The sequence below is a fragment of the Fusarium coffeatum genome (assembly GCF_003316985.1).
Source record: "Fusarium coffeatum strain FIESC_28 chromosome Unknown BRIP53273_contig_41, whole genome shotgun sequence".
Lineage (NCBI taxonomy): Eukaryota > Fungi > Ascomycota > Sordariomycetes > Hypocreales > Nectriaceae > Fusarium > Fusarium coffeatum.
Genome location: NW_022157838.1, coordinates 115,746 through 128,968, shown reverse-complemented (window position 1 = coordinate 128,968; position 13,223 = coordinate 115,746). Strand labels below are relative to the sequence as shown.

At 47.2% G+C, this 13,223-nt stretch overlaps 6 protein-coding genes across 6 annotated transcripts; 4 read left to right on the top strand and 2 right to left on the bottom strand.

Annotated features, from left to right (window-relative positions):
- Positions 1-1,371: 1,371 nt before the first annotated feature.
- Positions 1,372-2,738, top strand: FIESC28_01815 (uncharacterized protein; the record flags this gene model as incomplete). Its single annotated transcript, XM_031155965.1, has 2 exons — positions 1,372-1,660; positions 1,717-2,738. The coding sequence occupies 2 exons, from the start codon at positions 1,372-1,374 to the stop codon at positions 2,736-2,738; spliced, it is 1,311 nt and encodes a 436-aa protein (XP_031019969.1).
- A 959-nt stretch (positions 2,739-3,697) lies between these two features.
- On the top strand, positions 3,698-4,990 carry FIESC28_01814 (uncharacterized protein; the record flags this gene model as incomplete). The annotated part of the gene is made up of 3 exons (XM_031155964.1): positions 3,698-3,977; positions 4,045-4,378; positions 4,426-4,990. The coding sequence occupies 3 exons, from the start codon at positions 3,698-3,700 to the stop codon at positions 4,988-4,990; spliced, it is 1,179 nt and encodes a 392-aa protein (XP_031019968.1).
- Positions 4,991-5,340: 350 nt separating this feature from the next.
- FIESC28_01813 (uncharacterized protein) lies at positions 5,341-6,261 on the bottom strand (the record flags this gene model as incomplete). Its single annotated transcript, XM_031155963.1, has 1 exon — positions 5,341-6,261. One exon carries the CDS (start codon positions 6,259-6,261, stop codon positions 5,341-5,343), a length of 921 nt encoding a protein of 306 aa, XP_031019967.1.
- A 1,089-nt stretch (positions 6,262-7,350) lies between these two features.
- FIESC28_01812 (uncharacterized protein) lies at positions 7,351-7,756 on the top strand (the record flags this gene model as incomplete). Its single annotated transcript, XM_031155962.1, has 3 exons — positions 7,351-7,522; positions 7,568-7,665; positions 7,742-7,756. The coding sequence occupies 3 exons, from the start codon at positions 7,351-7,353 to the stop codon at positions 7,754-7,756; spliced, it is 285 nt and encodes a 94-aa protein (XP_031019966.1).
- Positions 7,757-7,938: 182 nt separating this feature from the next.
- FIESC28_01811 (uncharacterized protein) lies at positions 7,939-8,922 on the top strand (the record flags this gene model as incomplete). Its single annotated transcript, XM_031155961.1, has 1 exon — positions 7,939-8,922. The coding sequence occupies one exon, from the start codon at positions 7,939-7,941 to the stop codon at positions 8,920-8,922; it is 984 nt and encodes a 327-aa protein (XP_031019965.1).
- Positions 8,923-10,746: 1,824 nt separating this feature from the next.
- Positions 10,747-12,056, bottom strand: FIESC28_01810 (uncharacterized protein; the record flags this gene model as incomplete). The annotated part of the gene is made up of 3 exons (XM_031155960.1): positions 10,747-11,236; positions 11,288-11,696; positions 11,744-12,056. 3 exons carry the CDS (start codon positions 12,054-12,056, stop codon positions 10,747-10,749), a joined length of 1,212 nt encoding a protein of 403 aa, XP_031019964.1.
- Between the last annotated feature and the right edge of the window lie 1,167 nt (positions 12,057-13,223).

Genomic DNA, 13,223 nt, shown 5'->3' with positions numbered 1-13,223 from the left:
CGACACCTTTGGTTGTGTAAGACCTGAATCTCTGCATGCGAATATCCTCCAGTGGCTGAAAGGCTTCTGGATCATCCGACTACATCCCTTCCTTACCCAATCAAATGGAGAGTTGACCCATCAGGATTGTCTGCTGGTGTCTGCGTGTCGTCAGCTACAAGGCCAATCATGAGAATATGCATGATGCTTGATAGCCAGTAGCGCTTAGCGTGCTTGAATCACAGTATTGTTGTGACGAGAGAGGTTGATCCAAGCCAGCCACTCTGGTCATCTCTTTCAGCCGCTAACTACCTGCATGTCTAGTCTGGTTAATATGTTCGGTTGCTGATTGATCTGAAACATCATTCTCCGATGGGCACTTGTCGGTTCTGCTACTTGCCGCGATAGGCGCCTGCAGCATCAATAGAGGACCTAAGCGAGGGAGCCAGGTCAATCATAAGTTTGAACACTGGCAATCTAGACCTCTCTTTTATGCACTATGCATTGTGCCGCGCAGGAGGCTGGGTTGCGTCTACAGGTGACAGGCCAACTCATTCAGCAGTAGGCTGGCTGATCTCAAAGCTCATGTCACTGAATGCAGTCACCATGTCCGATCGCACTGAACGTTGCATCTTCGTTTATTCTGCCGCGTGGGGTCAAAATTACCTTTTGTTACAATCACTTTCAGTCCACATGCAAGTCAATGCCAGCGTTTGTGGCAACATCTCTTCAAGCACGGAGCATGGCAAGTTGATGATGACAAAACCGATTATGCGTTAGTACTGCTTTCTAGGCACCTATGGTAACACAATGGGCAGAAGTAATGTCGTTCCCCTCTTCTTTCCTTGGTTATCAGGCCAACACACCGGACCGAGTTCTTACCGACATGTCTGTGTAACCAAAAGCTTAGGCAACGCCGGAACAGTGTTTGAGCTAAACCACGTCAGCAAACTCTGTTGCTGTTTTCACTCCTTCAATAATCAGCCTTTTGTTCACTCTTGTTGGTTGACAACATATGCCTTGCGGTACCTCACCACATGTCACCGTTTGTATGACCAAATCTGGCTTTGTGAGACAACAGACCCTCAAAGGCGCACTCGTCAGGATGTCAGAAGAATTGGTCGCTGCAAGTACAAGAGACGAAACAAATTAGTCATTCTATGTAACCTTGGACCAGCACTTTTAGCCTTAAGAATATAACTCTTCTGTTGCCCAACTCCTGGCACCCAAACGAAATTGACTTCTTTCCACCACCAAATTGCTGTAAAGCCAAAGTCTGACTGACCACAGGCAGCGCGACTAACACGCTGTCCACTTTTCGCTCAAGCTTTCATCTTTCATCTCTCATCTCTCATTCCCCAACCCTTATCCTTATTTCTTTCTCATAGCAAGATGTCGTCTTCCAAGCTGTTCCAGATTCCTCGGCATGATCCCATCCGTCTTCCTTATCCTCTCGGTGAAGATTTTGCTGCCAGTCTCCCGCACCGATTGAATTATGCGAAGGGGCTTCAGAATGAAGTCGAGAAGCTCTATCCTGAGTTTCGCTTCCACGTCGAACATCATGCCCTGTGTCTGATTGCAACCTCGAGGCATTTTCCGAAAGGTGGTGCACTATCACTCGGACTGCCCGAATCAATCCTGAAACGACTATTGGAGGGGGTCTCCCCATTTGCCAAGCATTGTAAGACCATCTAAACTAACTAGCATGTGGATATTATCAGCTAACCATGGGTACAGACATGCTTCACTCTAGCCCTCTCAACAAGGCGGACTTCCAGGCTACTTGGGGACACGCCTTTTATCGAGCGCCCATCGAGCGCCCTGAGTTGACTGATGAATACGTCCAGGAAGCGACCTTCGAGGAACTTAAGCAATCGATGTACTACGAACAACGGTACCAGACCTCGCCAGGGCTCAAAAGCCTCTCTACGCACAACGATTACGAGGACAACGAGTGTCGTCATCGCGACGGAAATGTCTGTCAAATATCGAATTGGGAAGAGGAGACCACTGACCCCTACATTTTCTCCTTTATTCCGCCCGGATGGAACAACACCGTGGACAACAGTAACGCCACGGGCAATCTATCACCATCAGGTCGGATCTTAACCGACGTCGACCTTTTGGATAATGTCGTCAGCCCCAATGCGCTTGGCATGACTCATAAAGCATGGAATATGATTTGCGTTCACGCCGATCTGTTTCGAGTCCTCTCAGACGGCTGGTGCGCGTTGAAGTATGAGAAGACCGAGCCACGCAACGACAAGAAAGTCGATGTGGTTTGTCGATTTTACTGGATGCCTCAGCTGGAACCACGATTCAACAAAATGGCCAATGGCACCGCCGAGGTGTACGCTCTCTTAGAAGAGTTCAATCTATTTTTTGAAGCCAAATGTCCCCCGCCACCTGTCTATCCCAGCGACTCTGAAGTATCACCTGACTCTGGCGATGTTGTCAAGCTGAAGAGAGAAGAAGCAGATGTGCCAAAGACTATAGCTGCCATCAAGGTACACTGGAATTGTGTCCTATATACAGCTCTCTGTGGCGGTGCTGGGCGCTCTCAATTCCTGACTGGCATGGATCAGCGCGATGGATCTGTGAAGGCCTGGGATAAGGAGTTCATGGCGGTGAGAGACCAGGTCGAAAGAAACCACAGGGTGGAAGATATGACCTGGAAACGGCCGGGTCGGTCAGAGTATGGTACCGAGTCGACAGGTAGGACAACCGAAAGCGAGGCCGATTTCGCGCGAGGTGCCTAGTCCCGAGTCAGTTACCCACGGGCCACGGAACAGACACTCTTGCATTGGGCGCAGTTCTGTGTGTTGATCTTTTTGTATCGCGGATGTCTCTTGTCTTGGTACCTTGGTTTTGGTTCTCTCCTTGGGTCACGAGTTTGATGTATGTTGGTTCTCACTTTTCCTGGCCCCTTTACCTTAGTCCGCTCATTGGGTCATGGGTTTTGTGTATGTTGGTTTATCTATGCCACGAGCTACCCTTTTGAGTATGAAGGTGTTATCCTTAGGTAGTTATTTAGGTCAATATTGTTCTTACATCTGAAGATCTCCCAATGCTTGTCTAAACTGCAGAAGTTGCCTCAATTATTTCACCTCTCAGGCTATTTCAGGCTTTAGCATTACAGCCAATGTGGGTGTTACTGAGATCAGATAAGGTTTGTGAAGCTATTTACACTTTCCACAGGGGAATTATTACTCCTTTGCCCACAGATGACTCGGTTATCACTGCTGTTCCAGAGGTAGATAATGTCCCACTTATCCTACCGAGCAGTAATAATGTCGATGTGAAACGGGACACGGTCGAATGTTAGTTTTGAGACGTGAGATATGTTGAGAAATAAACACAATCTTAACTTAAATAAGTAATAGAAAAGTGAGTATACTTAAATAGTCTAGACTCTGATATAAGCTACGATACATAAGACTTGATGGAAGGAAAGTTGAGCTGGTTCCAAATCAACCAGCAGACGTGCTGCCCCCTTCACCCTTGTTGACAACACAGAGTTGAGGTGCTTTTCAGAGTAACTTTACCACATATGAACCTTGTCATTATACTCTCAAAGGTGCACTTTTCCCCGCTACAAAATTGTAATTTATAGTTATATAAATTCCATCTCCTGCCAAGAGCACTGGGCAACCAACGACAGACCTTGTTCTACTTTTTCATCTTTACAAACCATCCCATATCCTACTCACGGTAAAAAATGGCATCTCCCAGTCAGTCAGAGCGCAAGCCGGTCGATCAGGAAATACCCCATCCGATCCCTGGTCTCAATGAACTTGGCCCCCGCATCAGCTACGGTCGGCGTATCCAGGGCGAGATACAGTTCCTGTGGCCCGACTTTACGATGCGCATGGAACAGCATGCCCTCCTTCTGATTGCGGACCCAGAGCATTTCGAAAAACACGGTTCACTATCAACCAATAAGCCTCCGCCAAGCCTGAAAAGACAATTGGAGGAGGCGTCCCCTTTGGCCAAGCATTGTACGTAACATCATCTAAACTCCAATTCTGACACCCACCTGACAGTATCAGCTAACCCTGCTTACAGACTGGATGCATCACCTTCTACCCTACCAACCGGCGGATGTATGGGAGCATGCCCTATATCGAGCACCTATTTACCGCCCTAACTTGACTGTTGAAGACTACCAAGATGCAGAATGGGAGACATTTTCCCAGACAATTTACTACGCCCAGCGCTTTCGCACTGATCCGAAACTCGAAACAGTCTCACTTGATCCGGACGAGGTCCGCAAGTGTCTGGAGCGTGATCAAAGCTCCTGCGTGGTCACGCATCAAACAGGAGCCAAAGTTTTCCCTTTTATCCCGATCGGATGGAACAACAGTGTGGAAAATAACAACGCCACAGGAACCTTGAAGAAGTATGCCTAGCTATGACTGATGTTGACCTTTTGGATGACATTCTCAGCGCGTATGAGCTTGGCAAATCTCACAAAGCATGGAACCTGGTTTGTGTTAGCCCAGATTTATACAGTAGTCTCAGACGCGGCTGGTGTGGGTTCAAGTACCACGAGACCATCCCAATCGAGGGCGATGGTGATGGCGGTCAACTCGGTGGAAGAGTCCAAGTGGTTTTGGTATTTTACTGGATGCCCCAGTTGTCCAAAGCACGATTCAACGAGGTGACTGACGCCACTGACCTGGAGGATATCGCAAGAAGCTTCAACGACTTTGTTTCCCAAGGCTGCAAAGAACCTTCTTTTTATCCGAAGCAGGATCCAGTACCCCGATCCGGCGATAAAGTCTACCTACCGATGATAAGGGAAGACGCAGAAAAGCTCAAGTCTGCAGTCAAGGTGCACTGGGCTTGCGTAGTATATTTAGCTCTTTGCGGTGGTACCGGGCGACCTCAGTACCTGACTGGTATGAATCAGAGCGATGGGTCCTTGCAGCCTAGGGACAATGAATTCGCGCTGCACCAAGCTGCAGAGACCTCAAAGGCTCCAGGGGACCGGTCACACGATCTCAGTTGAGGGACTCCAACCATCTTCTCATCGGCTGGAGGGCGGTCAAGTGGGTGTTGGAAGAATTATCCTCTAAGGCTTAGGCTACAGAAATAAAATATCCTAAACACTCGTCTAAGCTAGCCTAAGGATGTGGATTTTATGATATCTTAGACTAGCATTTATAATGCTTCATCTCTTAGTTCACTAAGACTTAGGCAATCCTTTTATTACTTACCTAAGTCTTGCATTACTACTTGTAGCGGGCCATCCACTTTATTCATAGCGACGAGGGACTTTCGAATTATAGGTTTGAGATTCTAGATATGTTGAGAGTAAACACAGTCTTGACTCAAATAACCAGAGGAAAAGCGAGTGTACTAGAGGGTGTCGCCTGAAGATCTGGGATCACTGCCGCCATGTCCCGAATCGTCGGATGGCTGGTAGTATTTCTTCCACGCCATCTGGGCAACCAAATTCTTCTCCTCTAGCTCGGCCTTCTGTTGTGCAAATTGCTCATCCCTAGGTTCTAGATGCCCGTAGCTCTGATCCATACCAGTCATAAACTGAGGGCGACCGGCGCCACCGCAAAGAGCTGTATAAACCACACATGCCCAGTGTATCTTAACCACAGACGTAAACCTTTCCACATCACTCGCATCCCTCTCCACGGCAAAAAGTTGTCCGGACTTAGGTACTTTAAAGTCCGCACCCTTGGGGTAGGTAGGTGGTGCGGGACAGCCTGCGCGAACAAAAGCGTTAAACTCGTTCGCGATATCCATCATCTCCTTGTCGTTGGTACTTTCTCGGTTGAAGCGTCCGGTCATCTGGGGCATCCAGTAAAACCTCAGTTTCACTTTGACAACGCCTTTATCGTTAGGTCGGCCGGCCTCTTCGAACCTGAACCCACCCCAACCGCGTACGACGAAGTCGTACAGAACTCTGTCGATACACATGATGTTCCATGACTTGTGAGTCTTGCCAATCTCGGCCGCAATGAGGAGGCCGCCATCTAACATGTCGACGTCGGCCAAGTCCACGCTTGCGCCCTCAAGGTTGCCCGTTGCATTGTTGTTTGGCGGGCTGTTGTTCCATGTAAATGGGAAGAACCAGAAGTACTTGACTTCTGGAGACTGTGTTACCATACACCTGCCCTTATCCCGCGAGCAGACCTTGCTGATCTCCTCCGGCTTGGCCTCAGCGATAGTCGGGAGATCTGGGTCGGTTCCAAACCGGCTATCCCAGTATATCGATCGCGCGATCGTCGGCCAGTCTGCGTTTCGGTCATCTTCATCAGACATTTTTGGTTGTGGTACCGGCGGTTTAAACACGGCGTGTGCCCAAGTTGCACTGTCTAGGTTTTTGGTGTCAAGATGATGCATATCTGTATCCATGGTTAGCTAATATTGCACAAACAACAGTTGGGTTCTCTTACAATGCTTGCAAAATGGGGAAGCACCCTCCAATTTACTTTTCAGGGTCGGAATCACATTGCATTTTATCGATAGTGAACCTTCATCCTCATCAAATTGTACCAGGTCTGCAACTAGAAGGAGGACCAGGTATTCAGCCCGCATTCTGAACTCAGAATACATGAACTGTATTCTGGAACAGATCTTGTTAGCATGATCGATACGCAAGCTGAGCTGGTTCAAATTGGGGACCGGGTGGTCAAGGCCCGAGGAGTTTTGCGGCAAGCCCATATTGGTGAGTAGAAACGAAAGATCGATATGAGATGGTGGAAGTGACGATTTAATTTGAGGTGGCCAGGATTTATATACCTCGCGGACCACATACATCACATGAACCTTCTCCCCGATAAAGTTCACGACATGCTTAAAAGGATTATCTGGGTAAAGCATAAGAGATTAAATAGCTTAGATAATTCATGCCAGTTCAGACTAATGGTTAGATCAGTTTACTTTGACATCTAAGCCATAGATGATGATTCTTCCGTTGCCCAGTACATACATACAGGCATTCCTCTGGCTTTTTTTCTTAGACTTCCTCCACCCAGGTTCAGCGTTATGAAATAACGCAACAGTAGGGGTATAAAGATCCATGAACACTACAGACTTCCGTGCGGTTGTGTTGGCGATGGTTAAAGTTCAGTTGCTGTGGACAACGTTTAATGAGCCTATTGAGATTTGACACGTCTAGAAGACGACAACCTTATTGTTGAAACACCGAACACTAAAAGGCCCCTCCATAAAGAAAAATGTTCATTTTGTGATGAAGTCATTCCTACATCGACAATACAAATACGCCACTCGGCAAAGCTCTCCGATGTCAAACCAAGGGCGCAACTGACAAGACATGTCAGAATAAAAACGAGATAATCCCCAAACATATTATACTGTAGACTACATCAGCTCAAGTATATAAATACAATGAGTCAAACATCAATTGAATTACGCCGCGATATCGCCCACGAAGAAGGTCCATCTTCAGACCTCGATCTCACAGGCACCACCGAGTTTCCCTCTTTACCACCGGTGGATACTGGTAAAGATGCCTGGTTATTCTTGGCAGCTGCATTCATGGTTGAGGCTCTAATCTGGGGTTAGTTTATCTATATGTTTGTTCGCACATAAACTGACTGTTCAGGCTTTCCATTTGCCTTTGGTGTTTTTCAGGATTATTATAGTACCAGTGGTCCGTTTGAAGGGTCATCGTCCATCGCGGCAATCGGTACATGTGCAATGGTACGTCCCCAGTTGGGTGTCAGAACAATTATGCTCTAAGACTTAGGACAGAGAAATAAACTGGTCTAATTACTAGCCCAAGCTTGCATAAGATGGCTAAATTATTTCGTCCCTTATGCTCTCGGCGGCTAATTCTTCTGACCCGTACTTAACATATCAATCGATGCTCACCATTTCCAGGGAATATTATATCTCGGTCTTCCCGTTATGATGACTCTTCAACGTCTCTATCCCTCCCAAAGCCGCCATTCTCCCATAATAGGCCTCTTCATAATGTGCATCGCCCTCGCACTCAGTTCCTTCTCACAAAACACCACACATCTCATCCTTACCCAAGGAATATTATACGCTATCGGTGGTTCCATCTCCTACTGCCCTTGTCTTCTATATCTGGACCAGTGGTTCGCAAGGAGAAAAGGTCTTGCGTATGGAGTCATGTGGTCTGGAACCGGTCTCGCAGGCTTCGCTTTACCGCTCATCTTTGAGAAATTCCTCCATGAATATGGCTTCCGCACAACGTTGAGAATATGGTCTCTTTCGTTGTTTATCTTGACCTTACCGCTGGCGTACTTTATCAAACCTCGTCTTCCGCACTCTGCGACCAGACATATCAATCCGCTCAAGCTAGGCTTTGCGCTGCGGAAGAACTTTATGCTTCATCAACTTGCGAATGTTATTCAAGCACTCGGTTTTTTCCTACCAGGGATTTATCTTCCCTCTTATGCAAGAACTGCCCTGGGCGCTGGAACGTTTCCCTCGGCGCTGACGGTTTTGTTAATTAATGTCTCTTCGGTCTTTGGCTGCGTCGTTATGGGTGCTCTCACAGATCGTCTACACGTGACGAACTGTTTCATGATATCAGCCATCGGAACAGCTCTCAGCACATTTCTTCTCTGGGGCTTCTCTACAAACCTTCCAGTACTATACTTATTCTGCATAACATATGGAGTATTTGCAGGATCATATACAACGGCGTGGACAGGCATCATGCACATGGTTTCCGAGGCCCCCGACAGAAGCAGCACCAGCGGAACATCATTTGATCCAGCAATGGTACTAGGCGTTCTCTGCGCAGGTCGGGGAGTAGGGAATATCGTATCAGGACCACTGAGCGGTGCGTTAATTAAGGGTACGCCATGGCAGGGCCAAGCAGCCGGCGGTTACGGAACGGGATATGGTTCGCTGATTGTATTTACCGGCGCTACTGCATTGGCTAGTGGTGCGACATTTGTCTTTAAGAGGGTTGGATGGATGTGAACAGCACAACACAGTACAGTACAGTACAAGGCTAGAAGACTTCGATGGAGTCATGCATGACTTGCGTTTCAAGATCGAGGTGTAACAAACCAACCAGAATAAAATGGTATGATTCAAGTACCGCTGACCATGACTCTCGGCCGATGGACATCGGTCAGACCCTGGAATTCACTAAAGAAAACCAGGAATTTTAGAAGGGAAAGAACAGTCTTACACCAATGGCGGGGCTGACTAAAATGATCAGGGGGCCGTATATGGGGCAGGATTACCTCTTTATGACACAATTCTTATGCCACTCTTTCGGTGAGACGACAAGTCAAAACAGCCGGAGGCAACCGATTCTAGACTGCGGTCTTTTATTTTTAGGATTGGGATGTGAGAGATATTAATGAGTATTTGATATCTGTGTTTAGTAATATTAATAGCCTGCCAGGTGTCGTCCTAGATGCCCTCTTCTTCTTTTCTCTTTTCTCACCACTCAATCTATATATATCATTCACTGACCAACAATCCAATTTTCATTTGTTATACACTCTATTCAATATGGCAGCTATCATGGACGACTCAGATCATACAACATCCACCAGTGGTCAAGACTATGAAGCAGCAAACGAAGAACTCCAATGCCAAATCCGCTATTTGACTAGTGAGATACAAACAATACAATCACTCCTCGACCGCCACAAGAAATGCCCCAAATGGCAACAGAATTCATCAAATATGGATTCAAAGGCTGAAGAGAAACAGACTCTCAAATGTTCAGCTTAACAAACATATCACAATTAACAACAACACGACATGTTTTCAATTTCACGATATTCTTGTCAAGAAAGGAAGATGGTACTCGGAATGTCATGTTGGAGGAGACACAGGTTTCAGCCTGGTGCTGAGCAGTGGATGTCACAGTGGCGGTCCCGACAGTAGGGAACGAACCCGCCCCCGTTAATTTAATCTGATGTCGGGTGGGACTGAGATCGCTGGATCGATGATTTGGACTTGGACTTGGAATTTGGGATACAATATATGATACCTCAGACTGGGATGGAATGCAACTTACATGCATTATTAGATGATACAAGTACAGACAGCAACATAGACTTGTAATGAATTCATTTGCTCTTCTCACTCTCCTCACTTCAACGCACATCTTACGAACCATCCAATCGTTCATGGTACACCACACTACACGATCGAAAGTGCATGTGTCACCAGATCTGGAGTCCGCATCTTCTTGGCGCTGGTGATCGTCGATGTGATGGATGAACTCGGTGTGGTCCTAGGGTTCCTATTGGACGGTTTTGCTCACTACAGCGATGGCATGTCCGAAGGCTCCCATTGGTGAACGGGTGACCACGTATGACAGGCGGGCTGTATGCTGTACAGCATGTGTTGTTCTATGACTATTTTATGACAGAATACGAGATGGGGTCTGATCAGGTGATAGTGACGATTGAAGGCGGTGTACTGTAGTTGTATTTTAGATATGGCTACCTAAAGTAGATAGAGTTCACTGCGCACTGTAGCTGGCGGGTACTGTAGCCTTATTTGAGTTTCTTTCGCCTGTCCATCAATCGAGGCGTGCCGATCAAAGTACTTCAACCTCGTCGCGACTCAGAAGTGCAATGCAATGGGTTTATATATGATTCAGAGAAAGTTCTTTGTTGATTTCAGGTACTGATGCCAACTAATGTCTTGAAACCAAAACATATCATGTTGCAACCTGGCTGTAGAATATTGGGTATCACACATGTATAAAATTCTATAATCTTCTTGTTGCTCAAAACCATATATCCCAAGGTATACCGTCCATAACCCGCTAAAAGTCTACATAATCAAAATCGGAGTCTCGCTACTAACAATCTCAGTCCACCTCCTCGTCCCCTGCATCCCCCAAATCGTCTTCAGCGCCCTAACAGCAACAGGAATACTCCCAAAATTCGTAACAGAGTACAAGTCCGCCAGTCTCCCCGAAAAGAACTCTCTATGCTCTGGCAGTATACTTTCAGCAGCCGCGATAAAGTACGTCCACACTAGCGCGTGTGCTCCCTTGGTGGAAGCTTCGATGTTGAGCACTTTTTGACGGAGTTGTTCGAGGAGGTGGATGGATTCTGAGTCGGAGAGGGAGGACTCGGCGCGCCGGCGGTAGATGCTGCATGCGTCAAAAATGGCGGAGCGTATTGTCATGATGTTGGGGAAGTGCTCGGAGTCGGGGTATATGTCGGGACATGAGAGGAAGTCGAGGTATGCTTCGGGCCCGTTTAGGATTTGAAGGCCTTTGGATTCGTTGGCTAGAGGTACACCAAAGAGTTGGAACCTGGTCCATGTTAGTCATCGGCATCGATACTTCTTAGAGTGTGTGACTTACATCTTGACTTGCTGAAGAAAGAATTCTTTCAGACTAGGCGGCAACATAGTAATCCAATCCGGATACGAAGTAAGACAATTCAACATCTCGAGAAGATAGGTATAATTATCCGCTCCCGTAATCGTCTCCCCAACGAGAAGAACCAATATCGTCGCTAGGATATACGGATTGAAGAGTTGTTCTGGACTAAGCTGTAGCGAATCCCGCCGTAATTTCTGCACGATCGCTTGATGCCCTGTTTCGGCGATGTGTTGTAACTTGGGATCTTTCTGCCCCAGATGAAATGCCGACACAACAGAGACAGCTTGTGCGAGGTTATCGTCGTGACATGCCAGGGGGAGGATGACATCTCTGTATCCATTGCTGTTTGAGTCGAGAACAACCATGTGTCCTGCTATTATCTCAGAAACTAAACCACGTAAGTAGACTGACATTTGAGAAGATATGGGAACATACAGTGACTAAACATCTTTCTCGTCTGCGCACTAGCCACAGAACTGAGCGCAGGATTAATCTTCATCCGATACGCATACGGCACAACAGCACCCTCAAACGAATCCTCCGTCGGCGAAGCGGCATCATCAGAAGATCCAGAATCCGTACAATGCGAATCAGGGGAATTTGAACTTCTGCCCTGATCTTTTCGAACACGTTGTTTTCTAACGCGTTGTCCAGCTTCAACCCATCTGAAAGACTTCTCGGGCTGATTAGGACTGGTGGGGGAGGTAGATGTGAGGTTCAACGTCAAAGTGGCTGGAGTAGTAGCCATGTGGCTGCTAAACCTACACCGCAAACCCTGTCCAGAACAAGAAATGCCCTTTTTCTGACACTTGAGACATGCTGGTTCTGTCTTGTCACACTTGAGACGCCTTTTACAGCACTCGTAGCAACCTATTTCCGAGCATCAGTATACATGCATCCCATCCTCATAAGGCTGAATGAAACTTACCGTTGTTTCTCTTGGCAAGCGACATCTTGGATAGGAAAAAACACGAGAAAACAAACTGAAAACACTCGCTCTCTTACTGTTTCGGGCGGGGCGGAGCGGATTCGATTTCTTTCTTATATTCATCTTGTTCTTTTCACCATCGTCGACGGTTTCCTACATGCTGTGATAGAGTTTACGCTATACATGACCAGAAATGCGCAGGCAGGGGCTGTGGGCGCTAGTGGGTTGGTGATCTAGAACCCCCGGGATTAGCAGATTGAAGCACTAAGATGGACGCCACACACCACGACAATGGCTCGGGGGTTGACAAATGATGCCGTGGTTGGTTGAAATACTTCAAGAGGTTGGTTATTAAATGTGATATTCTTGCTTTTTGTTGCCTAGAAAGGGGTTAATAGGGGTTGGTACCTACATACATACACCAATTCATTTGTCAATGGCGGTACTTGTCGCTCCGACATCACCACACCATCACGATATCAACGCAAGCCACGGCGCAAAGCCAGACTTTTTAGCATTCAACTAGAAGCAAAATCGAAAGGTTTTGGAAGGAAAAGGTATTCTGTCCCGCTCACGTCACAATGATTCAAGCTGCGAGGCACACCTTGATGTCCAGCCGCACTATACTCAGCAAGGCAATTCAAACACTCCCATCCAATAGCAAACCTCGATGTTTCCCGACATGTTACTCACTGTGAGAAATCTGGGAAATCACCCCGCGGAGAAGAGATCTTATCTCTTGATCAGAGGCTTTAACCTTCCATGCCATCCGGGGAAAGACACCGTTGAGGAAAGGCTCGCTCACCAAAGTACCGGTAGCTCAGGAACGCCAGGAATAGATTCCCAGAGTGCTGGGTCGGTTCACTAATCTTGCAAGCTTGGTTAAACTCCAATAGGTGCAGTACGGAATTCGGTCGGTCGGTTCCGACGAACTCGTCTACCAATGGCTTTGTCTGTTTGACTCCCCCGTGGGGAACAAGCCTTGTT